Here is a 25749-nt window from a genome sequence, read left to right as displayed (position 1 = left end):
ATAATCTAACCCCGTCTTAGTTGGAATAGTTGTTTTACAACCAAAACAATTGAAATGCACAATAGTTAAATTGATCACCTGTAAGCCAAGACACGATGGGTCCTAATGCTACGTACCAACATGAAGAACGCGTTTGCGTAAACTGGGATATCAACAAACAGGCTGGTCATCGACAGAGTCATGGAGTAATACCCACAGCGAGCACTCTGACAAATCTCAAATCAGTATGTTGATGACAATGAGTTTGTCTACGTGATTCCGTGGCAACGTATAACCTTATACTTTGGCGATTGCGACGGGGTGGTTCGGGTGGCGAAGAGCATAGGGTGAAAGCACTTTGTTTTATGATCCCATTTGCAACTCGTCATGGGTTGTCCACATCTCGCCACCAGCATTGTTACTGGCAACGATCTGTACAAGGAATTAACGCGCCACAGTTATCGATATAATGCACCAACCGAAAAAGGACAGCCATCCCTTTATAACAGTAGCAAGCAATCTTTTGTGCCATAGTACCTCACCTCTTCGTATATACTCTGCGATGACGTACATGTTTCCGCCTGCACAACAACAGTAGCACTTAATACACTAGAACGTTAGTCATCACTGCGTAACAGTAGAAATCAGAAACGGCGCTCACACTACCGATTGTCAACAACCAACCAATACGCTGTTTGGCGACATCGGTGGTGGCTGCACCAGTACAGTAAAATTACAGAAGAAACCATGTAGTTAGGCTTCAATCTGACAGCGACTCGGCGCTTCGTACGTTGGATCCTACCTCTTCGGACTCCGGAAGGCAGCACCTTTCCATCCTTAGCACCGCGCTCCTCGTCATGTCCTGCTGTCCATATTCCGATAGCTGGATCAGCGGAACAAACAGCACGCGTGGTATCAGTGAACATGAACAAACACGAGCTACCAAAGCTAATGTGGTGCTTACGACTCTCAGTGCCAGTTGGGATTTGCGTGAAAAGCTTCGATTCCAAACACTATTATACCTGTTTATATGAGGACTTTGGCCATGCAAAAAATGGACTGTTAAAACAATTATGGGAGAAACCATAATTCGTGCGTTTGCCTTCACCTAGTCTCCCGAAAGCGTCCTCTGTAATCCTAAGGCTCTCCGCATTGAAGCAGAAATTTCCTAAAATATCATGTGGACCACATTATTATGCCAGATAGGACTGGGTCAACTATCTCATTGGATACCGCCTCAAGTTGGGCCAAAAAAAGTACCGCAATAAGTCGTTGGCGTAGGACATTACGGGCAGGTGGTACGGCTGAGGGTGAGCACCACTCAGACCATGATGCTCACTCACTCGTGCGTCAGGGTGCGAGAATTGCCCCATAAACGCCTAGACCCTTGTATACATATAAACAGGTTTGACTGTATACCGTCAAAAGTGGTACCGTAAGTAACATGGCGAGCCGAAGCCAACAGCCGCGCACGTCCTGTCAATCTATAGTCACAACAAGATGAATATTATTGTGTCTCCTCGGATTATCTGTGGATTTTAGGACGGATTTTATGGGATTTTATTAGGACAGATAATTTGGTTTAGGACGCTTTTAGGTAGGCAGAGGGCGCGTTCCAAAACTGTGATGCAAATAGCGATTATTTGGATAAACTTCCTACGGGCGAACCCTGCGTTCGACTACAGGAAATTCACATCCGTCAAAATGCCTGCAATGAATCCGAACAAAGGTGCTGGAATCACCTGTCTGAAGCGCATCCAGTATGTCTGCGGGCTGTTAAAGAACTTGGCCAAACAAAAAAATCAAAATACTTGGTGATCGATTGAGCCTTGCCTTTGACGAGTCAGCGCATGGCAGCCCGTCGCAAGTTTGAACGGTGATTTTCATAACATAGCAAAGTTTCGTAAATGGCAGCTCGTCATTTGCGGTTTAGTGAGTTGCTAAACCGTCTGACCCCCCTGTTGATCACCAGAAGACATCTCGGCCTCACGGCTGCGAGAACATGTTTCACCATAACCTCTACCATAAGCTACCGTGGCTGCACCATAAGTTTTCTTTGCATGCTATGCCACATGGATTCCACGTTTGCGGCGCACGAAGTTCGACCGCGGTTGGCCCTCTTGTTGCACTTCATTCCTGAATCTGCTCTCGACATAGTACCTCGCTCCGCCTTCTTCGACGCCGATCTGCCTGCATTCCGACCAAAGATGAATTTCATCGCCTCAATCTCCGCTATCATCGCTGCCAGCGCTCTGACCGTCTCTACCATCTCCGCTCGACGGGCCCCGTGTGGGGATACCGCCCCAACGACGCCAGCATGGTGCACACCTCCAAGTGGGCGGAGCACTGGAAGGCCTGCGGTGGTGTGCGCCAGTCCCCATCGACATCAAGACCGTGGTCAAGGCTTGCAAGGGCAAGAAGAACCCGCTTAGTTTTAGCGGCCAGTGCTCGCAGTACAACCTGACCGAACCCCACGAGCCGCTCGAGGTGGACGTTATCGGAGGTTCGTAGTGCCTGTTGAATCCACTGCTGATAGTGCGCGAGATTGTCATATCGTCGGCTTTGTGTTCAGGTAACTGTGTTGCTTCGGTGAATGCAGCGATCTACAAAATGGCACAGTTCCACCTGCACGCTCCATCGGGGCACACCGTCGACGGCAAGGCTCACGACGGCGAAATGCACTTCGTGCACAAGAGCAGCGATGGCTCCGCCCTGTTGGTGGTCGGCATCTTCTTGGATATTTCGCCCAAGTCGGACGTGTGGCTGGGACCTGTTCTTGACGCGCTTGAAAACGTCAACTCCACTGCTCACACCAAGAACGAGGCTATCACAGTGCAGTTGTGAGTCAAAGATATTGCGCTAGGCTGCAGCGTTGGCTTGTCCAAAACAAGAATCCCACTAACATTTCGTTTACTGCACAGGAACTAATACTCGAGCCTGATCAGGAAGGCCAGTAAGATCGGCGGTATCTACAACTACGCGGGGAGCCTCACGACACCGGGCTGCGATGAGACTGCGGACTGGTGGGTGGTGCAGACGCCGATCCAGATCTCGTCTGCCGACTTTACTCGTCTTCACAAGGACTTGCTGGAGTACCACATCACGGACGACGGCAACAACGCACGCCCGGTACAACCTCTGAACGGCCGTATCGTCACGCGCTACAACTAGGAACTTTGACGTGTTGTTCAGTAGATAGAGTCTATATTATAGACTGGGTATGCTTTCCTTCGCCGTTATGTATAATATGGTTGTTGCAAAACATTTCCGAGCGCATGGAGTTGACTGATATGCAGGCAGCAGTATGCGGTCTGATGATCTGTGAGCATCAGAGCATCGGACAATTTCTGTGTCGTAGTTTGGCAAATTTGTCCGTAAAATATCTCACTACTGTAGCAGAAGTACTTGCACCGAAGCCTTGAATTAGTGCATGATTGGGAATTATTTGTTTTTGGTCGGGCAGTTGAAATGTCAGAGATGCTAGTCGGCTTCGTTCTTCGTCGGCCACGTCTAGTTTGTAAACAGCGTCTTCGCTTACGTTCCGCAGCATTCTGCCGCTGTTCTCTTGGATCGCATAGAGAGAGTGAACGGGGCCGGCGGACAATACGTTCGAGATGGCGGAGAGGTTGGGATTCCTGACAGTGGCGAGCGCGGTGCAGCTGGAGTGGAGAGTGGCGGACATGACGAGGAGGAGGGCGTAGGGGAGGCGCGTTCTTGTCAGCTGATTCCGTGGAGTTCTCCGGAAGAGTGAGGCTTTTGTCAGCTAACGAGCAAATTGCGGAATGGTCGAAGGTCTCGAGGCCCGTTTCAGGTGCTCTAGATGTACAGTAGCGTTTTAATGTTTGCGAGTGGAGAGGCCTGCATATCGTAGGATACCGTATCACATGCTTGCGGTATTTTTTTTAAATTAATAAAATCGGAGGTATTTCGAAGTGGACAATCGTGTCAAGCATCACTCAAGAAGCCTACTTCACTCAAGAGTATTGACGTTCAACGCCACGAGCTGTATTTCGAAGTTAAGTGACAACAATGTACCACACTGAAAAATGAAAACGAAAAGAGCTGTATTCTTCCAACTCGCGCAAAACTATCAAGCATGAGCTTGTGTCAATTGATGCATATGATCCGTTCATGCCTGCCTTACGAGCTTGATTTCCATACATCGCGTCCAGTTATTAGATGCGTATAGCACATAGCACTGTACAATCGCATGGTTTTCATCTCATAGCTGGATGTGATGTAAGCAACACTTCCAAGACAGCACAGATAGTGTACGTCGCAGACATGTTTGTAAATTTTACCACACTAACTAACTGTAAGTGCTGTTTGCAAACGTGTTTGTCCGTTTGCAGCATTTCACAACCTCCAAATCAGCTACAATCTCGTTGCTCGAGGCCAAAACTTCGTCAATCCCAACCCGTACCCACGAAAAATATTTCACAGAGCCGTATAAAGCGCAGCAAAATTGATATACATGTACAGTACTTAGTAGTAGTACATGTACAAGTGCAAACATTTGTTCATGAATCAGCTAAACATGAAATTGCTAGCTTTAGGGTAAATTTGCATAACTCCACCAACATCTTAAAAGACTTTATGCTAAACAGTTAGTGAATAGCAAATCAAATCCTCCACAGCAAATCTGGTATTGCAAACGCTAGCGTTTGCAATACTACCAGTGTTTGTGTGAACACTACACCCAGTGTGGGAATGCTATGCAATGAGCTCAGCATCACTTTCTTACAGTACATGCCGAACGCAATATTTTCAGATCTTGCTGTATGCTATTACAGCTTAATTAAGATTCACTTCTAGCACGCACTCAGTAGTGAAGATCAAACAAATAATATCTTGTACAAGCCCGTCCGAGTACTACTCCTTCCTTTTTATATTTGTCTAGCTAGCTGTGCCATCGTCTTAGTTTGCGATCTATGCTAGATAGTCTTATAACGAATCTATGAGTTAAGAGTTCCTCTGAGGACAAAGAACGTTCAAGTGGCACTTTTCAGTAGCCATTTTCGAGACTACTGTTCCCACTTTCAATGCACTTTCCCCACGGTGGAGTGACGGGTAGTGGCAGTTGTAATAATAAAACCTCTACTTATGTTAACTGCTAACTATAGAGGCCTGACTGAATATGCATGTTTTAGGGACTGCCTAATCGGCCAGAGTATATTATATATATATATAATACTTCAACGACGCAACAGAACAGTGTGTCGACCTTTCCTCGCTTCTCGAGTAGCTGTTACTAGTAGGCGGAGACATGGCAACTTCTGCTGATCGATAAACGCGCGAATATATATGCAGCATCTTGCACCTCTAGAAACCCCTTCGTATTCAATGGTCCTCCCTGCCAGTGCCCAATTCAGACAATCAAAAGTTTCTTGCTGAGGCGTTGCCCAGCGCCACACAACACACCCATCAGTTACTTCGGTTGCTCAAAGGTAAGCAAACTTGACTGCTGTACGAAGTTATCTACAGAATCTATGTGGCTTACACCTTGAGGATGATTCCTTAGTTGGAGGTCTTTGCTCGACAACTCGGCGATCCGCCTGTGGTACAGTTGATACAGGTAGAGCGCTGCTGCAATTTTACGAGGCAGGTCTGATCACTAAATCGGACGTAGCAATTGCATACTCCCCTTCTTTAAAATAGGAATATTGCAAAATTCTCGTGCAGTTCTGCCGCAGCTCATCATGGCGGTCACGTACAGTTTCATCTTGCCAAACCAGGCAATCACTGGGGGTCACGCACCATAGCCCTCTTGCGTATTATACATCTCACCGAATTCTATCAGGATTCATAGCTCGATCGAGCAACCGTCCTGGTTTAAGTGACAGCGATCTAGCATTAGCGCTTGCCTGTATTATCATATGCTTCTTTTCGCACGCTCACCGCAAAATCCAGAGCTGTTCCGGGCGAAGCACGGCTTTGTATTAGAATGGAAAAGGACTAAGCATTTCTTCAAAACTGCAAATTATGCGATGACTATTCACGTTTAGTTTTTACGCCGTAAATACTCAGAACTTGCCAACAAATTATATAGGACGGGAACTCATACGAGCGTTGCAATGAACCCGTGGTTTATGGTACGTATGTGCCGTGCTGTTTGTGCCTGACGTGGTGATATCTCTATGACTCCGCTGAAAGTTTTCCGTAGCGTGTATGCTACAGTGTGTATTCCAGCCGAATTGATCGTCGAAACATTTTCCGGCGTCAAGTGGAATCCAAGAGTTATGGCTGCACCGCACCGAGATGATGAATCGCATGGTGAAGCGAATGAAGATATCGACGACGTGGAGGACGAGAAATGCAGCACGTTGGCCTCAATGACAAGAAGTGTTGTTCTTCTTGATCGAAATATTATCTCGATCTTGAGGTCGACCATGTCATGGCAATCTGTATCAATGTTTGCAGCTGCACTTCACAACACAGATGTTCCCAGCCAAGTCGCAGACGACCTAGTTCAGGCGTGCTGCCATAAGTAAGTTACCTTCCATGTCCTTTGCTAGTTCAGCCGCCCACTTGATATCTACTTCAGTAGTACTTCACAATACACGGGGAGTTGATCGTGCATCTTTGGACACAGCAGAGCTTGATCTGTAAATGGCTATTCTTCCACTAAAAATACACTACAGCCGCAACCGCAGGTACGGAGGATAGAGAAACTCGATAAATGTGGACTGGAGTGCACGAACAGCATTATCCGCGGAAAATAAAATTAAACATAAAATGAATGCATGCCATCATCAAGTAAACGCGAGTGGATTGAACGAAACTTTACAACATAGGTGGTTTGAGGGCAATTTCTCAAGATTCATGGATTGCCAACATTTCTCGATCGAAATGTGCGACTTAGGTTGCGAAAGTGCAACATTTGGATGTAGAATAAAATTATCTAACCAATAACCCGGACGATTTTGGTTCATCGCACAGTCCGCGCGAGCTAACACGTCCGCATTATTGACATAGTTCCTTGTGCAGACCCATATGCATGTCCAGACTTATCGAGTAGAGTATCAGTTTCAAGCAGTGCTCTCTCAGAGAGTGACTGGTAAAAGTGAAGTCGAATTTCCCATTTAGTATTGCAGTTTTGTATTAGTTCCGACTACTGTACTACATGTATATCCGTTTGGGGCAGTAGTACGGTGGAAGAAACAACTAAACTACCTATCTCCTGTTATTAAAGAAAAGAAGAGAGCAGTACTATACAACAGCAAAAATATATCTATTGTTGTGGTGTGCGGTCCGCAAATTAAAACCCAGAGCTGTTCCGAGTGAATGTCGGCTTTGTTAGGTCTTGCCTGTGACCGCGCCAACGCCGCGTAGGCTACGAGAAATAAACAATCCGAGGCAGGGCGTAGCTTTGTTTCATCTGCTTCTTCAAATTTTGGCCACGAAAATTCAGAACTTCTCGCCTTAATGAACGGAGGTGACCTCCACGAGGACTGCATGTTGGCTGAACGAGGAAAAAATCCGCGGATGTCGCTCGAGTGATCAGATAAATTACCTGTCACAGGTATTATACTGGAGTACAAGTTATTTGAAATCATAGTTTTTTTACTTTGAAAAAGCTGGATGGGTCAACACACCAGCCTAATTTAATTTGAGTACAGGTAATTCAACATCACAGTCCGCTCAAGCGCCTGTTGAACCGAATCAATTGAAGCATATTCAGCAGGTATTTCGATTGGAGAATAGCCAAGGACTCTGGATAAAATCCAGAGAACATGATAAAATCCAGAGAATTAAGATAAATACATTGTGTCACCCCCATATATCTGATCTCTGCACCGGTTTTGCCGAAAACCTGGCAGTTTTTGCGAGGCCGTGCGTTGCGGTGAACCCATGGTTTACGGTACACAGAATGGATGTTCACTGTCACGATTTCCGTATCGTTGCTCTGGAAATTAATGGCGATCGTACTCTCGTCGTTTTCGGTCGCACCGTCGTCGGGTGCACTTCGTCGGCCCGGATTTTCTCTGGAAGTACCAGCCGATGACGTTTGCGATATATGTGCTTACGGTAAAAAGGAAATGGTCTTATCAGTTATTCAGGGACAAGAATAGATATTCTACTATCGGCTAAGCGGCTTGGCGGACCATATTTTAAATCAGAACAGATAAGTATTCAAATTCGTATAGATTATTGTTGCAGGACTAAATTCAAATCCGAAATCGTCCGAATAGCGGGATTCTCTCGACGATCGGCTTCCTATGGCACGAGCGCTGTCCGATTGCCGTCAACATACCGGTGTACAGTATATATTTACTTACGACGTCACCGCTTCGAGGCTCGCGGACGCTGCGCCAGCGAGGTCGACAAGAATGCGCTCATGGTCGACTCAGTGTACCAGTAGACCACAACCCAAAAAACTGAATGCACAAACTTCAACTCGCTAGCCCATCTCCATGCTTCTAATCACTTTCTAGAGGGCTACCACTTCTTAAAGTTCAACATCCGTACAAGTGCTATTATTAGAGACATGGCTACACAATTAAAAGCGGAAGTTTAACAACCCGTCCCATCGTCCTGATACCTCCTCATTTCCTTCCGGCCGTAACATTCCTCTAGCCGCCCCCTTGAGCTCAAGTCTCCACAGGAAGAAGAGATGTCCTCCCGGCTAGCCTCGTCCGCCGCCGCCGCGCTGCGCCGCCGCCAGGACCCGAAGCTGGTGGAGAAGTTCAACTTGGCCTCGCTGAACGGCGGCAAGAGCCCCTTCGTCGTGTCGAGCAACCGGCTGCTCAAGGTCAACAAGAAGCAGAAGGCCACTGTCACGGACAAGTTCTCGCTCGAGTACCTGTTGGGCCCCAGCAAGTCCCAGTCGGGCCAGAAGCTGGAGAAGAAGAACCCCTTCCACGTCGCCAGCTCAAAGCTCATGTGAGCAGCTACAGCTCTCTACTGAGATCCATTCTGCAGCCTTCACACCACACTTTCCTCATTCTTTTATAATCTACTACTAATGTCATATTAGTCAGCTGCAAATGGATTTGCTTAGTTGGAATTTCGTTAACTTATTGGATTGTTTACTAGTCGCACTTCTAACCTAACTAACATTGAGCTTCACATCTAGCTCGAGGTGGCCGCCTTGGGGCACTCGAGGCACCCACAGCAATAGCGAACCACCTCCTGTACCCGGCAGACCGAGAAATCCAGGACGCCAGCGATCCAGGTACAGCGTCTTGCCACCCAAAGAACTCACATTCGACCTCCACGTCGCATTGCCACCCGCCAAAACGCTCACTTCATCAACTTTATCGCCAGCAGAGATGATGTTCACAGCCACATTCTTGGTGTCGCGACTCTGGAAATTGATAACGACAGTGCCGTCGCCCTCCTTCGTCCAAGTGCCGTAGCTGCCGTTGAAAGCTTTGCCTACCGCCGACAATCCCAACGCATCTACAGCCGGACCGTCGTCGATTTCTCCGATGAACTTGGTCGGCCCACAGATCGTCTGGAAGTATTCGCCGATCATGCTCGTGATACCCTTGATGTCCCACACACCCCAGAAGGAAAAGGCCTTGTCCGCGACCTTGTAGGCGTACTCCTCGGCGGTGTAGAAGGTGCCGTTGTCGCTCGTGCCCGACTTGATCAAGTCCTCGACGATGACCCCGAAGGTTTTGCGCAGAGTCATTCGAGTGGCGTACGCCGTCTCCAGATCCGATTCGGCGATCAGTTCCTCCATGCAGTTATTGGTCGCGATCGGGATATCGTTCAAAACGAGGTTCGACTTGCTCATGGAAACCCGAAGCTCATTCTCGGACATGTCTGGGTTCTGTTTGCGAAGAGCTAAGATGGTCATCCACGTGCGGTCTGCGAGCCGCTTCAGGTCGTATCCACACGTCGTGTTGGACTTGAGCGCCGACGTCAACGACGTGATGTCGCTTTGGGTCACGTTGGCGATGTATTGCCCGAGCAGAATCCTCTTCATGAACGCCTTGAACGAGGCCCAGCTCTCAACGATGGAGTCGGCATTGACGATCACCTCTCTCAGCACGAGCTCGGCCGTGTTGAGAATCTTGTCTGCGAATCGGACGTTAGGCTTGACAACGATTCCCATGCAACTGGCAATGGTGACTGGGAGATCGAAGATGAACTTGTCGGAGTAGTACAGGTACGCCAGCACTTTGTTCTGTGGAGTTTCCGGGTCGTTCACTTTGATGCTGCGGGTGAGCTTGGACATTTGCCTCACTAAGATGGACAGATCCTTGACACATCGGAAGGTGGTTTGGACCGCCTTGGCCATTAGCTTGAACTGGCCGTATAGATTGAAGGCACCCATGGCCACGGTCGCCTGCACCACGACGGCAGTCTTGGTCACGATCTCGAGCGTGCAGTCGTCGTTCTGGCGAATGCACTCCATTCCGCACTTGACCGGGTATGCCAGTGGACACTGCGCCCAGCACGTGCCTAGTTTGTGATTGAACTCGAGCGGACACGTTTTCCCAAAGTGCGCTTCGCGGTAGCACGCGGTGTCTCTGGATTTCTGCGTCACGGGGCCGACCCAGTTTTGGTAGGTCGATTCGATTGTACTGATCGCAGTAGTCCTAGAGCCGGCAAGGAAGTCCCGAATCACGGAACTGGCTGCCGAACCGCTGGCACTTGATGAACCACTGGACGAGTTTGCTGGCGTCGATGTAGTGATGGTGTCAATCGTTGATGACCGCTTGGTTGTCTGGGGAGTATAGTGTTTTGAGGGCGTAACGTTTGGCGCTGGGGTGGAAATGTCAGCGATGTCACCAAACGCGAGTGCCGGTGCGGAGGCGGTCGCAGTAACGAGCACATTGAGTATCACATAGATTATGACTACGAAGTTCATCGTACTCGACGCCGATGGAAAATGGAAAATGAGGCTGGCGCTGAGCCATCCTTCAGGATTGTCTCGTTTTAATACGCTACCCGCCGTCGGTGTGGGATGTGAACTGATCTACAGCGTAGCGGTCTGTGAGGGTAAATCGGATGTGTCGTTGGTTGCCAGTGTTGCTGGAACGAGCTTCAAGTTTGAATCGCACAGGGATGAGGCAGTACCGATCGCCAAGAACGCAGGGGCCTTTTTATTAATACCTTGAAACGCCTAACGCTCGCGAACGTCTCCAACCCGGCTCAGGAATCGCTTGGGTTACACTGTATTACATACAGCGCTGCGAACATTATCCTGCTGGATGTAGGATAGGTAAGCAGCTCTCCGCACCAAGTTTACACCAGAGCTCGCAATCCGTGTGTATTCCACACTGATCTGCGTTTGCGTGTAGAGGAAATACATGCACGTGTATTAGCACTCGATCCTTCACGCCACATCTTAATCGGCCTCTTCGGATCGTGCTGGGGGATGGAAAGTGTTCCACACTGCAAACTGCGCTCACCACTACTAGCTTGCCGGTGGTGGTGAGCGGCAAGCTTCTTTGAGGTTTGTGTAGTCGTATTTCTGCCAGTCCGGCTGCTCCGGATGTGTGGTTGCAACTTGCATGAACAGTCCGCGTAGACTTGACGAGCGTATTTCTGGTGGTCACCAACACTGCAGGTCCAGCAGCGCTGTTGTTGCAGTCAGGCAGGACGAACGAGCATGGACAATCAATATCCACACGTGGACATGAAGACGTCCAAACGCAATGCTGTCTCAATGGGACTCCCATCGGACTGATTAGATGGCCTGAATGTCAGTGTCTGTTCTCAAAAGCAAATCGTGAGCTCTAAGTGGTCACGCTGCGTTCTTGCATTGCGAAGCGAAGTAAACCGTTTCCACTAAAAGTGCAGTCCATCGTAGCGTGTGTGAACGAAAGTCTACTGTAGCCTTGGGTAGGGGGGGGGGGGGGGGGCAGTTGTGGTTCAATCGGCGGTGCCGGTGCTCTGAGGAGATCTCCCTGCAGGTACAACAAGTACATGTACGTGCTACGTATTGTGGTTAATTGAAGTTAAGCGATAGCCGGACTGAAGTTGTTCATCGTTGAACTCCGCAACAACTTCCTGCAGCTGGCAGACAGTGTCTACCAGACAGTCGAACAACGCGATCTAGCCCGTTTATGCTTTTGGCGACGTTAGGTGGTCACGCAACGAGAATGGGAGCTCTCCACAGAAGTCTTGTACCTCCAAAGTTCAAGTTTCAACTGGAGAAAGTGCTGGTAAGAACCATCGCTTGTGTACTTCAACGCTAGCAATTTTCCCACGACCTCAATTGATAAAAAGCGGACAACCGAGCAGTCGACAGCAAGTGAGGTTTTGCCAACATTGCCGCGATAAAGTGTCGCTGCTCGAAATAAAAAGGAGCGAATAGTAGACGAAAATCTACGCCTTTGCCAATCCAAGTTGCATGTGCAGGTAAGCTTTTAAACAGGTCTGGTCTTATTTTGGTCCTACACTATCAAGACGAGACCAAGGACAAAAAAAGAAGCATGCTTTCGGATGCAGTCCTGTTCGGGTGCTGTGACCCAAATGATATCACTACGAAACAAGCTAAATGTAGAGCCACTTCACTTTGCTACACAATGCTTTGATATGTGATACAGCGCGCCCTAAAGTGAAAGAGCACATGCATCACAATATGATGCATTGTATTATAATGCAGGAGATAGACATCGAACAGGTTACCGTAACTGCTACTGTCACTCTCGGTGATGGCCTTTATAGTCATCAGAGCAGCGATCGTCCGTGATTTTGGAACCTGTAGTGACCGACGTGAAGCTGTCGATGGTTCGCGGTCGTGCAGAACGCCATACTCGACACGGCTGTATCCGGATTGTTGTCATTGACGTAGTTGTCGATCTTGTCCCGGCACACTGGCGCTCTCCGTAGCGCGATCTTAGTTGTAGATCTTGTCCCGGCACATTGGCGCTCTCCGTAGCGCGGTCTTAGTTGTAGAAATGGCATTATATTAATACTCGGGCGAATTGGGCCGATGGCGATGCGTCCGCCTTCAAGGATGTCAATCTCAGGAGTGAAGATCGCTTGGATCCAGTGTAGACCACTAAAGGTTTCACTATATACACAACAGGTTTCATATATATAAAACAATTCGTTTCGATCTGGATATGCTAATTTAGAGGTTGGTTTTGTGTAATATCTTTTTTAGGTTCCATTTGAAGGCATATGATATTTCGGTCCGCGTTACCAGACCTGCATAAGACCTGCTTAAGAATCTTCCCGTGTGGAATACTGTCACACTGGTACTGGTTCAGTACCTGCTGCAGCCATTACCAATGTGACTTCACTGCTCCCATCAGTGCAATTTCATTTAAACTTTTCATAGTACAATATTTCTAACACTATTCGCTTACGCTACTTCTACTACTTAACTCACATTGATCTTTGCCGTAAGGTGCAGATTCCCGCCGTCCGAAGTTGCACGCGGGATCCACAACACTAGCGACCCGCCGCCGGTGCCAGGAAGCCCCAGAAAACCAGGACGCCAACGATCCAGGTACAGCGTCTTCCCGCCCAACGTTGTCACGTTCGATTTCCATATCGCGGTGCTACCAGCATTGACAGCAACTTCATCGATTTTATCACCGCCAGAATGGATGACGACGGTCACATCTTTTGTATCGGTACTCTGAAACCTGATGGTGACGGTGCCATCGCCCTCCTTCGTCCAATTCCCGCTGCTGTGATTGAAAGCTTTGCCAATTGTCTTCAAGCCCAGCGATTTGTCCGCAGGGCCATCATCAATATCTCCGATAAACTTGGTGGGGCCACAAATCGTCTGCAGGTACTCGCCAATGACATTCATAACGCCCCTAATATCCCACACCCCGTAAAACGACAGTGCCTTATCGGCGACCTTGTACGCGTAGTGCTCCGCCGACAGATAAGTGCCATTGTTGCTCGTCCCGGTTTTGATGAGATCTTCCACAATGACCCCTAGAGTCGTCCGAAGTGTTTCCCGAGTAGCGTAAGCAGTCGTCTGTCCGGACTCGGCAACCAGTTCCTCCATGCAATTGTTCGTTGCGATCGGGATATCGTGCAGCATCAAATTCGACTTGCTGATGTATGTTCGAAGTTCATTCACGGACATTTGTGGGTTCTGTTTACGGAGAGATAAGACTGTCATCCACGTACGGTCGGCAATGCGCTTCATATCGAAGCCGCAAGTTGTGTTGGACTTCATCGCCGACTTCAGCGACGTGATTTCTGTCCCGTTCAGTTTCTCAATCGTCTTACCGAGCGCCACCTTTTCCATAAAAGTCACGAATGCCCCCCAGCTCGTGAGGATTAACCCTTTATCTGCGATCACTTCCTTCAGTATGAGTTCGCCAGTGTTCGTAATTTTGTCCCAAATTCGCGTCTCGGGGTCGACAGGAATTCCTAGGCAAGAAGCAACCGTAATCGGCACGTCGAACAGCACGTTGTCGGTCTGGTACAGCATATCTAGCAACTTGTCGGGCAAGGTTTGCGGGTCGGTTACCATGACGTTGCGGACGTACTTGCTGAGCTGCTTCACTAAGTTAGCCATTTCCTTGGCACATCGAAACGCATCTTGAACTGCTTTGGCCATCAACTTGAACTCGCCGTAGATGTTATACAGAGAGAGCGCCACGACGGATTGAAACACATACGCAACCTTGGTCACGATCTCGAGCTTGCAATCGTCGTTCTGTCGGATGCACTCCATTCCGCACTTCACCGGGTAGTCCAGTGGACACTGCGCCCAGCACGTGTCTAGTTCCCTGTTGAATTCTAGCGGACAGGTTTCTCCTATGTGAGATTCGCGGTAGCAGGCTGTGTCGGTCGGTGTGGCACGGGGCCCAACCCAGTTCGTGTAAGTTGATTCAAACGTGCTGACCGCCGTTGTCACGGCACCGAGCGAAATACGCCTCACCGTGCCGGTTCCCGATGCCGAACCTGACCCGGACGAGCTTGATGAGTCATTCGTTCGGAGTGTTTTTGAGGTTCTCAGCGTCGGTGTTGATGGCAAGGCAGAAGAGTAATTCGTGGCTTGTCGTGGAGTCGTAGCAGATACGGTTGCAGTCGGCGCCGAAGTGAAAATGCCTAATATGTCGTGGAAACCGAATTGTGTCGAGGATGTAGCCGCGGTTACGAGCAGAGAGAGCAACACAAAATACGCGGCCACACGGCTCATCTATCTGCCCACCTGGCAGCGCAGGAGCAAACTCCCGGCACCGAGACAAATGAAAAGTGATGTTACAGTTGATGCCGCACCATGCTTCAGTCGCCTGCACTCAGCTGAGCAGGGGCGTTTCGGCGTTTGCTGAGCCGAGCCCATTTCAGTTCCTTGAAGTGTCCAATTGTTGGCTTGCCGGCGTTTAGTAACCAACTTGGTTCGCGAGCTTCAACTTCAGACTGCACAGCGATGAGGCAGGGCAGATCGCCAAGAGCAGTTGGGCCTTTCTAACCCCGGCATGCGGAACTCCACGGTGATCGAACTCGCCTAGATTCTCAGACTTAGCTGTTTGGCTGTACCGTCGAAAGGCGGCCACTACAGCGTTATTTGATAGAGCGGGACACCACGCTAAAAGCATGTGCACAACTGTCGGGCTGTGTGTGCATTTCCAGTATGCCAGATGCAGCAGATGCTGTTGAAGTTCCTCGCTGCCCAAGATCACTATGATCACACACGCTCAGATCATCCAAACAGTCCAAACGCGAGGCAGTCAAGCGAGCACGGACGCAGCATCACGTCCCGCCCCATGTAAGGAAGGTGTTGTTGGAGCTGCCGGTATAAGGATGTGCTTTCAACAACCTCGATAAAGTGAGTGTACGTTCATTGAACCTCACTCAATATACGAAAATGAATTAAAGTTCTGAGTGTACAAGTATGAGGAGGGGAGTATGGGAGAGATCAACGTCAACATGGCTACGTACCGTAATAAATGGGCGCTTGCGAACTAGATCAGGGTGGGTAATATTACCACGTGTTTTTTTGTTTTACGCTCATGAATATTTGAGACCCCGCCAAACAAATTGACGCTTATTTACATTTTGACGTTTTCGAGATATCGGCGTTTTTAAACTTTAAAAAGATGTGCCATTCATTTTCACACTTAAATGAATATCGGAGAAATGGGCTTTTTAGTTTTTATGACCGATAAAATACTTGACTGGAGCTCACGCAGTCCAAGATTAGCAAAGATGGAGGGAAGGCAGGAGAAGCCAGCTTCTAGCGTGGGCGCCCGTGCACCGTCAGTCGAAGATGCGGACTCTGCAGTCGCCTCCTCTAGCTCGGACGACGTGTTGAGCGCGGATGAAGGCAGTGACTGGTCGGGGAGTTCGCCTATTGCTTCTGTGGTTGACGATGGTGACTACGAGACACATGAAAGCTGTGAGGAGGTTGATGCTGAGGAGGAAGACCTCGCCTCGTACCTGTGTGATGGAAGTATCGCTGATCAGGTGCATTCTCTCGTTGCCAAAGACCCCTGTGAAGCTAAATGCTTGCAAGATAAAGAGAAGTTGCTGGGGAATTTTTTGCTGTCGCTGCAGGGAATGGGCAAGACGGAAATTCAGACCAGCGTTTTGACAGCTATTTCCATCCTTCTATGTTCTGACAACACGGCGGTGCGTCGTGGACGCGGGGAACGAGATAAGTTCCATTACGTTTTACCTATAGTGGGGCGGGTGTGTGTACAGAGCTTTTGTGCTTGCTACGGCGTATCACGCTCAACGGTGCAGCGCTACAAGACACAAATCCGCGCCGGCTCCTTCTCTGCCAAGCGTCATGGCAATCAGAAGAACAAAAATGCAGCGGTCATTGATCTAAAGTGGCTCACTACCTGGTTCAAAAAATTCGCGGAAGAAGTTGGTGAGGTGGTTCCTGTTCGTGTTCGAGTTAAAAAGACAGACAACGGCCAACTTCGGAAATTCTATAGCACTGAAAAGTATACCTTCCTTCCGGCGTATTTTACGTGGGATCGTTTGTTTGAAGAGATGCAAGAGTTCGTTGAGCTGTCACGCATTCGGCAACGTGAGCCGGCCCGTTCTACAATGAGACAGTTGCTAGTGCTTCATTGCCCGGAGATCCTCATCAGGTCGCCCCGCGATAACGTATGCGATGTTTGCTCAAACTACGTAATGAAAATGCGTCATGGTGGATCTAGCGACACGACAGAAGCACTCGGTTGGCACACGGAGTCAGCCAGACGAATGCGGTACGACATAGAAATGCCGATGATGCACAGTCCAAGTCTACAACTACTCAACCAACCCAAAGAAAAAGAGCCAAGAAGAATAAGTAGGTCAGCAAAACGAATTGACACTTATGTCACACATAAAAATTCAGTGAATCAAAATGACACTTAGTGCAAAAATCAAATTTTGCGGGGCTTATAAAATGTGTTGGAGGCCAAAAGTTCGTCCATTGGGCGCCTTCCATAACCGTGCAAAAACGGTTTTATGCAACCCTAACCCATGCATTAAATGGCGCATTAAAAGCGCGCATTAAACGACCCTCATAAAACGTTGCTTTATCGCCTATCCATCTGAGTCGATCAGAAAAGTCGCGTATATTGACGGATTTTAATGTTTTATGCGCACCCTATTTCGCAACCGCATAAAAGCATACAAATCCCTGTCAATAAGCCAACTTCAACACCTCCAACGTGCAATCCTGTTTGAACTCGAGATCCTGCGGAGGCGCGAAAAGTGCCGCGCTGTCCAATTCGCATTCCAGAATCTGCGGGAGGTGGCGCATTCAGCTTGGATGAGAAGGTCTATGTGTCTTAGCACAAGCCGCTGTCGCCCGAGCACCTCAAACTGACCACAGCTTTGAGTTGCAGTGATGCCGACCCCGATCAAGACTCACAAACGGGCATCGACGGAAATCTCCAGCGAAGACACTATCGATAGTCCGGCCGCCGGCAACTCAAGCAAGAAGATTCGGCGCGCTAACTCCTCGGCCACTTCGACTCCTCTCAAGCGCGAATACCCCCTGGAGGAGTGGGCTGGTCGATGGACTCTGCTGTCCGGATTCGTCCCAGACTTCCAACTGAACCCGCTGTCGTAACCCTGTCTGGGCATGCCACAGAGGGCTACACGGCACCCACAGCCCTGCACACTACCAGTGTGTGTTCGGTGTCATCGTACACACCCACCGTCGCGTCGTGGAGCACTCAGTCGGGTCAACCATCCGACTGCACTCGTCGGTTTTCTTCCGAGACTGCCCGCTCCATCATCTCCAGTATATCGGGCGATTCCAGCGACGATGAAGAGGCTGACAAGCACGGCAACAAGAGCGACAGCTCGGAGAGGACGTGGACGCAGTCGCCGCCGGGTTCTCAGGGCGAAAAAATCGACCAGAATCTGCCAGACGAATGGAGACCAGCTTCTTGGCCGATATTCGTCACGCCAATCACCAGAAATGACAACCCGCGTGAATATCGCTTCGAGTCTGTGGTTGTGGGCAAGCCGTGCGGGTGTTCAAGTCTATGCAGTGCGCTGTCATGCGAAAACGCCCTCAACAACCGGTGCTGTGTCGAAGACAACTGCTCCGTCGGTGCCAAGTGTGGCAACACTCTCAAGCAGAACCCCAACCTCGTGCTGAGCATGAGGAAGACCTCCACGGACTTCGGAGTCACGGCTGCGGGGTTGATCGCGTCTGGAGAGGTTATCGGCGAATATTGCGGCTATGTCATGGAGATGGGTGACCTGGAATCGAGGGCCGCTGTGGAGAATGGATACCGCATGTTACTGGACACTCCATCCATCGATGGCAAGAGCGTAGGTATCGACGCTCTGTGGTGTGGAACTATCATGGGGTTCGTGAATCATCATTGCAACCCGAACTGTCGATTCTAGGAGGTCCGAGTCGGTCAACGGGTCGCCGTGGTGGTGGTGACCTTACGAGCTGTTCTGTCAGGCGAAGAGGTCACCGTCTCTTACGGTGACCAGCTGTGGTTTATTTGCCGATGCGGGTGGTGGGGGTGCCAGCACAGACACCTCCAGCACTTGTGAAGCTCTCGCTGTCTCGCGACGTGAACTGCGACTATTGAAGTCTGGCAGCCGCACCTTTCCTGCGCGGTGTATATTACTTAGTTTTCGTATAGCGGGTGCTAATCACTTAGGGTTCGTATACCACGAGAGAGAAGATCGCTAAATACATAATGGTGATGCGTTCATTCCGGCTTTTGCGATCCAGCGCAGAGGTGAGCAGCGATGACCAAGGTTGTGTTATGTATCAAACTCGCGCGGGAATGAAGTGCTAAGGCTTTTCGTGTGATGTTGCTCCTGGTATAGAAGGGTAGGAAGTCAGGATATCGCAACTACAGCAGGGAGGAGGTGCTGCTACTCAGCCTGATAGTGCAGCAGCTCAAACCGCTTGGAAAGAATCAATGGGAACGCGTGAAGGAGGCCTACGACATGAGGAGGCCCAGGTCCTGGCCTGACCGAGATTACGACTCGTTGAAGCGTAAGTTCAAGGAGGCTGCAGCGACGCCGAAACCCACGGGTAAGGCCTCGGTCCCGACCCATATTGCAGCTGCCAAACTTGCACAACAGCATATTGATGAAGACACCTCTGCCAACACCATGGACGACGGCAAGGATGACGGGCAAGACGACGCGGAGCTCCTCAGGCACGTCGCACAAATGGCAAGAGCTAAGTGTGACAGCATTATGAAAGACCTGCGGGTGGATTCTCGAGCTCACAGTGGGGGATTCTCGTCCGGCGCGGAATCTGAAGAGAATGAGGTCGACGAGGGTTCTCCAGTCAAGAAAGGAGATCACGAGAGGGGCGCCCCTCACAGAAGTGAACGGGTCTCAGAGTACATCGATGTCTCCGCCGGCGCGCCCTGTCGGAGTAATCATTGGTCGGGACGGCTTGGTGATCGACGCGGCCCTGGCAGCAGAGCTCGAGCTGTCGGATATACACATCCCGGGAGACTCGGACGAGGAGAAGCCCGAGGTTCCTCCAGGTTCAGAGCCTGCTGCGGCTAAAGAGCCACCTCAGTCACAGTCAGCCGAAGCCCTTCCGACACCGAACCGAAAGTCTACAGGTCGCCCGAAGAAGAAGGCGAGCGAGCCCCGTCCGACGGTGACTAGTCCTTCGCGCACACCTCTGAAGCGCAATCCCGCCAAGGCAGTGTCTGACGCAAAGGAGCAGAAGGCAAACCCGAAAAAAATCGGCCGTTTCCGCTCGACTCGGCGGTCAAGATCTGCGTGTCATTAGAGACAACATATCCCAGTTTACAAAACGGTCCTCTAGTGAAGCCTCTGCGCCTGCCGATGACACGTCGTATGCCAAGAACAAAAGGATCAGGACCGCTCGCAAGCTCTCAGATCTGGAGAAAAGTCTGAACGCGGTCGAAAAGCAGGAGTCCTCTGGGCGCAGCGACATCATGGAGATGATGATCATGTTTCGCCAAGAGGCTGAAATGAAGGCACAAGCCGAAGAGGTCCGACGCCGCGAAGACCGAGAGACGCGAGAGGCAGCCGACCGCCGCGACCGCGACGAGCGAGAGATAATTAGGCGCGACGAGTTCCCACATGCCGAGGCGCAGCGAAAGTTGGAGCGCGAAGAAGCGCGGCTGGAACGCGAATAGAGAATTCTTCTTGAGCAACGTCGGGCGGAAGAGCGAGAACTGGATCGTGCTGAGAGCAGGCGTCGTCACGAAGAACGCCTTCAGCTGGAGCGCGAGGAGGCGAAGAATCGTCACGAGCAAATGCTGCTCTTGTTTGCCTCCATGAAGAGGTAGATAATCTCGTTACTATCACGTGTTTACCTGATTTACTATCGTCGCACTGGTTATCAACAACTCCGTAGAAATATGTAGTTCGTATCTGACTTATTTCCAGAGCTCGCACTCTGAAGTTCGACAGCCGAAAGAGATTATCCAACCTCACACTACGCTTATCCTTGTCAGGCGGCAATGACAGTAACAAACGCTTGTAGACCTTCTCGACCGAGCCCATTCCCCACTCCGCTGACTGCCGAATATACGTTATCGCCCTGGACATTATTTTTGCCGAGGCACGCACCGAGGGCAGTAGCCTACCCAAGTCACCTTCCTTGAGCGGGGTCAAGATCCGGCCGGTCATCATTCCAGAGCATGGAAAAGCACTGTCGGCAACGACACCGTAGCGCATGTCAGGACTGAGCCTCGGATCGAGCAAGTTGTCGCGGAAACCCACGCAGTTTTCAGAGTCATTCCAGGACCCGGGGCAATTGTGCCGCGCCCAGACGATTAGACCGTCGGCGCTAAAACACAAAGTCCCTGTTACGAAAACGTTGTGCAACCATCCATTATAAAAAGCGTTCTGCACATCAGTGTCCGCGGGCTGTAGCACCTGGTAGAAAGCAAGACACATACGTGGCAGTCTTAGTAGCAACGTTTTAGGCGAAACTATTAGATGCAGTTGATACCTTCAGGTTTTTTCCGTCGATAAATCCCCACGTCAACTGCAAAAGGGGCTCACGGAGAGCGGTGAGTTTTGCCAAGGCGCGCTGACGAGCTCCATATGGCCACGAAATCCGAGTAGGGCGGAAACTTGCAAGGGCTTTACCCAAGGCCTCCTCTGCAGAGTTTAAAACCCGACTTAAGGTCGAAGGTGGTGCGCCGAAGTACACGCTGGCGTTTTTTTCGTGGTGGGAATCCACGTAGAATGTCAACACGACAGCTTGGTGCTTGTGCTGGAGGCGGGGTGGACGACCTCCTTTATGATTATAACCTGGTAATTTGTAGTAGGGCGAAAACTGCTCTAACAGACGGCAGAACGAAATCCTAACAACGAGAACACCATCAACGCTGAAGGCTAGCTTGCGAGCTTAACGATATCTTACCGATCCAGGCTAGTGTAGTGGATAAAGTTCTCGTCAGAGCCGTTTCTCCAAAGCTTCATCCAGTCGGAGTCTCGCGGGTCCGGGATGCAATCGAGTGTTGCATAGTATCGAACCCGCAGCGACCTCCGGCGCACGTCTCGTGCCTGCTCCTCATGCACTTTGCGACGCAGTACCGTCAAAGCTTCGACCATGCGTTCCCGTGTCTTCAAGTGCGTCGCCAAGGACATGAGCATCACTGCGTGTAGCATGGCGTTCGTCTATCGTGATTAGCTTCGCGCCTTCTGAAGATCCGAGCCACCCCGTCGGAATCCTTCACGTTGTCCCAGGCGGAGAGCCCATTTCTAGATCATCTGGCTGTACAAATGTGACAATATGAAGCGGTCAGAATAAACGAGTTTTAGTGAGGTTTCGGTAGTACGAGTTTGGCACAGGTGCCAACCTGCGCAGTCTATGTCACCTAACCCTAGCATTAAAAGCCGCATAAAAAAGCTTCCATAAAACCGTTTATGCACGGTTATGGAAGGCGCCCATTGAAGCAGCATAGTCGTCCAAGTATAAAAAACCAAAAACAAATATTTTGCACTTTTAATTTTCTCTGGAGATACGTTTTTCGACTGGCCATTACAAATACTTCCACTACGTATTTTTGGGCAACCGATAGCTCAAAATGACCACAAAACATCGGGCTCTAACGTGATATGGCTGGTTACAAAATGAACCAAATGTAGATAAGCGTCATTTTGTTTGGCGGGGTCAAATTTGTAATTCCAGGTCAGGGTATATTTCGGGATAAGGTAAAACATGAGTTTAAGGCCAGAAACAGATTACCCAACTTTGACAGCATGTAACTTTTGACCCAAGATGGCTATGGAAACGTTCTTGGCAGATAAGAAATCTGCTATTCCAACGATGTGTTGGACAGTTGCAGTTTGTCTCGGCACGGCTTCCTGTCTAATGGCATCCTTGCGAACAAGATACCTACTTTCTGAGCCGTCGACTAGTTTAAGGCCAAGAAATATCTTGCCTTTAGTATGGGCGTCAACATATGCTTGGCACTACACTACAATTTCTGGTAAGTGCGATTAATGACGTATAAACCTATACCGAGGACCCTAATGCAATTATAGAGGCTATACGTTTACCTGTTAAACGATGGCAACGTATAACACGTCGTCCGTCGGCGTGCTTTGTGTGTTGCTGGTCTTCATAGTCGCTCTCGACATTTGTTGTTTCCGCGACTTTTTCCTAGGCGCAGTACTGGTTTCGAACATCGCACGTGTCAGTATTCTGCCGGCTACAGTTGTTGTCTTTCTCTTTCTTGCCTTGGTTTTTCGAGGCGGTGGTAGTGTGAGAATATCTTGTTGAACTATCTATTTTACTCTCAACCAGCCTGCCTGCTGCACGGTGTCGGTCACATCGTTCCGTTGAAAGTTGACGAGCTTGTCACCCATCTTCGCCATAGACAGTGGGTATATTCCGCAGCTCAAAAACCCAGACGAGATGTTCACTTCGACGTTACTGCTAGCCCACGCGAGTGTGGTGAGCTGTAATGTTTTTGCCTTGTTGATGGAAGCCTCGCCCCTGCCAATAACTACATTGTCGATTAGCGCCTTCAGTTTGAGTTTGAACGCTGCGAAGACTGCGACGTCTAGCGGTTGCAACAAGTGCGTCCCAATAGCCGGAAGGCAGACAAATATGATGCGCAGTCGCTCCGCTGTTTTGACAATATTAGCGGAAATATGCGACGCATCAGCAACAAGACAGGGAGTTTGATTTCAGTAGGAATCGTAGACAAAAAATCTTCTAACCACTTGGCAAACAGGTTTGCATTCATGAAGGCGCTGTCGGTAGTAGTGACAGATGCGCCAGGTAGCTGTGCACAATCTTCAAGAATATGATTATCAACTCGCTCACCGGGAAGAATGAAAAGAGGGGGCACCACAAGACCTATAGCAGTCGCACACGCAATAAATGAGAGGTGAAAAATAATCGTGGGGTCGGTGTGCCACACATTCCGAGACCCACGCAAAGCGATTACACGCGTTGACTTCTTACCGCTTTCAAACACGGTTTCATCTACGTTGAAAATGCGAGAAGCCTCCATCTTTTGCTCAATTACCACCTTGGCAAGCGACCAGAACAATGTTGTGATATCGGATTTCGTGACTGCATTTCGATTCTTCGTAACCGCTTGTGACTTACGGTTTCCCAACGCTGGATACCGAAGTAAAAGCCTCGATACCAGCCATCGCTCACAACCTTTCCGCCTATCAGCATCGTTACCTCGCTTGCGTTTCGAATGAGAGCTTTGCGGCCAACAGGGGTTCCTATCTACCGGGCAATCACCCACTGAACGATACACTCCTTTGCTTCCGTCGGAAGTCGAGGGGGTGGTCCTCGGCGCTTGTTGTCGATGGTTTCGCCGCTCTCGACAGCCAACTTTAACCAGCGGTTCAGCGTTCGCACAGGAATTCCTCTTGCTTTCCCGACACCTCAGTCGTAGCACCGTTGTGAACATCATCAACGGCTTCTCGCTTCTCGGTCACCGTGTAGGTATTCCGCTCCTTGGTCATTCTGGCAATGATATCTTACCGCCCGGCGGACAGCTTGAACATGATAAGACCTCGAAGGTTTTCCTTCAAACCATATGAAAATCTATTATAGCCAACAGAAGCGCTCTATTCTTATCCCGTGCACATGATTGGATGTACATGTGCGGCCTTAAATACGTACTTTGGCCTTAATTTTACGATTTACCTTATTGTGCTTTTCTGTCGTTTTGCCTCTGCTTGGGAGGTAATTACGCAAGCAGTTGCCCATCTCAACGGATCTACCTAATTTGTCAGTCTCTCTGCTAAAACCGGCCCTAATTGTCGGTGCTCTGGTTGGCTAATATTATCGACTGGACAACGGGTGGTCTTCACTCGCAGACTTGCCGGCTCAAGACGAAGCTCGTCGGAGCAAGCTAGCATCACCTCGCGACCCAAGCGCTGCACGGCACGCACACGCCAAATCAGCGTAGCTTATCGGCAGAGTCCCGCTCGCGGGGGGTGGAGGTTCGATTCCTCCCGTTGGTATATCTCGGTGTGCGTGCGTGTGGCGTATGGTGAAGCTGTGGCCAGCTGCCAAAGCTAGAAGACAAGCCAGCTGCGACGGCAAGAAGGCAAAGACGGTTAGCCGTACCACGACGGCAAGAAGACGAAGGCGATTAGCAGTGCTGCGACGTGATGGTAGACAGACGGCGCAGGTACTGTAGGCATTGTGTGTGTGGCACATCTATCTAACAGCACTTCATGCGTACTACAGCTTTGTGGCGTTGGAGCACAAGCGCAGCTCCGTATCAACGTAGTACAGATCTAACAGAAAAGCAGTTTGCGGTGCGTTAGACATTTCGGAACCCGCAATAAAAAATAAAGCCAAGTGCCTTACCTTCCATATTTTGACGTCTCGTCAATAAAAACTAGTTGATCTGGGCCGCTGTAAAAGGGCAGAAGCCTCCCAACGTACTATCGGCGCTCTCTCGGAACGCTTTCTCGAGCCCTCTTTGTTAGAATCTTCCTCGTCAAATTTAGGTCGAATCGTAGCGCGCGACATATAGTTGAGTCCGAATCATTAATTGTGTCCTTGTAGATAGCTCGAAGTTTGTACCGTAGCTCCTCAAAGTAGAAGCAGGGGTGGTTTACTACATATTGGCACACGAATGCGCACACCTCATTTGGCCAGCGCGAAGTCTTGGCACGTGGCAGGTTCTTCAAAACGTTTCCGGTAGCGCGAAACCTTGTATACCAGCGACTTAAACTACGAACAGATACTCCTAAAACACTAGCTACAGTTGCGTTGTCAACAGATTACACATACATTAGCACGATGCCCCTCCAACGCAAGTCTATCGAGTAGGTCATTCTAAACTCTGCTCCAGTTGCTAAGTGCTCGATGGCTGGGTAAATCTCAGCCACTCGGACTTTTTCAAGTCGGAGGTACCTTCGTAAGCACTTTCGTAGGAGTTTGATAGGAGTTGGGTTGGTACGATCTGATTGGATAAAAAT

The 25749-nt window shown here is 49.7% G+C and overlaps 3 protein-coding genes across 4 annotated transcripts; 2 read left to right on the top strand and 1 right to left on the bottom strand.

Moving 5' to 3' along the window:
• Window positions 1-342: 342 nt before the first annotated feature.
• On the bottom strand, window positions 343-989 carry IUM83_06402 (uncharacterized protein; the record flags this gene model as incomplete). 2 transcript variants are annotated; one of them, XM_067930605.1, is made up of 5 exons in its annotated part: window positions 343-411; window positions 517-560; window positions 664-693; window positions 782-862; window positions 944-989. In XM_067930605.1, the coding sequence occupies 5 exons, from the start codon at window positions 987-989 to the stop codon at window positions 343-345; spliced, it is 270 nt and encodes an 89-aa protein (XP_067800352.1). The 2 variants fall into 2 exon arrangements, with proteins under 2 accessions (XP_067800352.1, XP_067800353.1); XM_067930604.1 differs by having other exon boundaries at window positions 398-411; window positions 522-560.
• A 1336-nt stretch (window positions 990-2325) lies between these two features.
• IUM83_06401 (putative carbonic anhydrase) lies at window positions 2326-3150 on the top strand (the record flags this gene model as incomplete). Its single annotated transcript, XM_067930603.1, has 3 exons — window positions 2326-2482; window positions 2579-2819; window positions 2925-3150. 3 exons carry the CDS (start codon window positions 2326-2328, stop codon window positions 3148-3150), a joined length of 624 nt encoding a protein of 207 aa, XP_067800341.1.
• A 5443-nt stretch (window positions 3151-8593) lies between these two features.
• IUM83_06400 (uncharacterized protein) lies at window positions 8594-11995 on the top strand (the record flags this gene model as incomplete). Its single annotated transcript, XM_067930602.1, has 3 exons — window positions 8594-8862; window positions 11835-11864; window positions 11953-11995. 3 exons carry the CDS (start codon window positions 8594-8596, stop codon window positions 11993-11995), a joined length of 342 nt encoding a protein of 113 aa, XP_067800351.1.
• Window positions 11996-25749: the final 13754 nt, after the last annotated feature.

This window comes from Phytophthora cinnamomi (genome assembly GCF_018691715.1).
Source record: "Phytophthora cinnamomi strain GKB4 chromosome Unknown Contig1, whole genome shotgun sequence".
NCBI classification, from domain to species: Eukaryota; Oomycota; class Peronosporomycetes; order Peronosporales; family Peronosporaceae; genus Phytophthora; species Phytophthora cinnamomi.
Note: the sequence above shows the minus strand (reverse complement) of the source record. Positions and strands in the feature narration are given on the sequence as shown.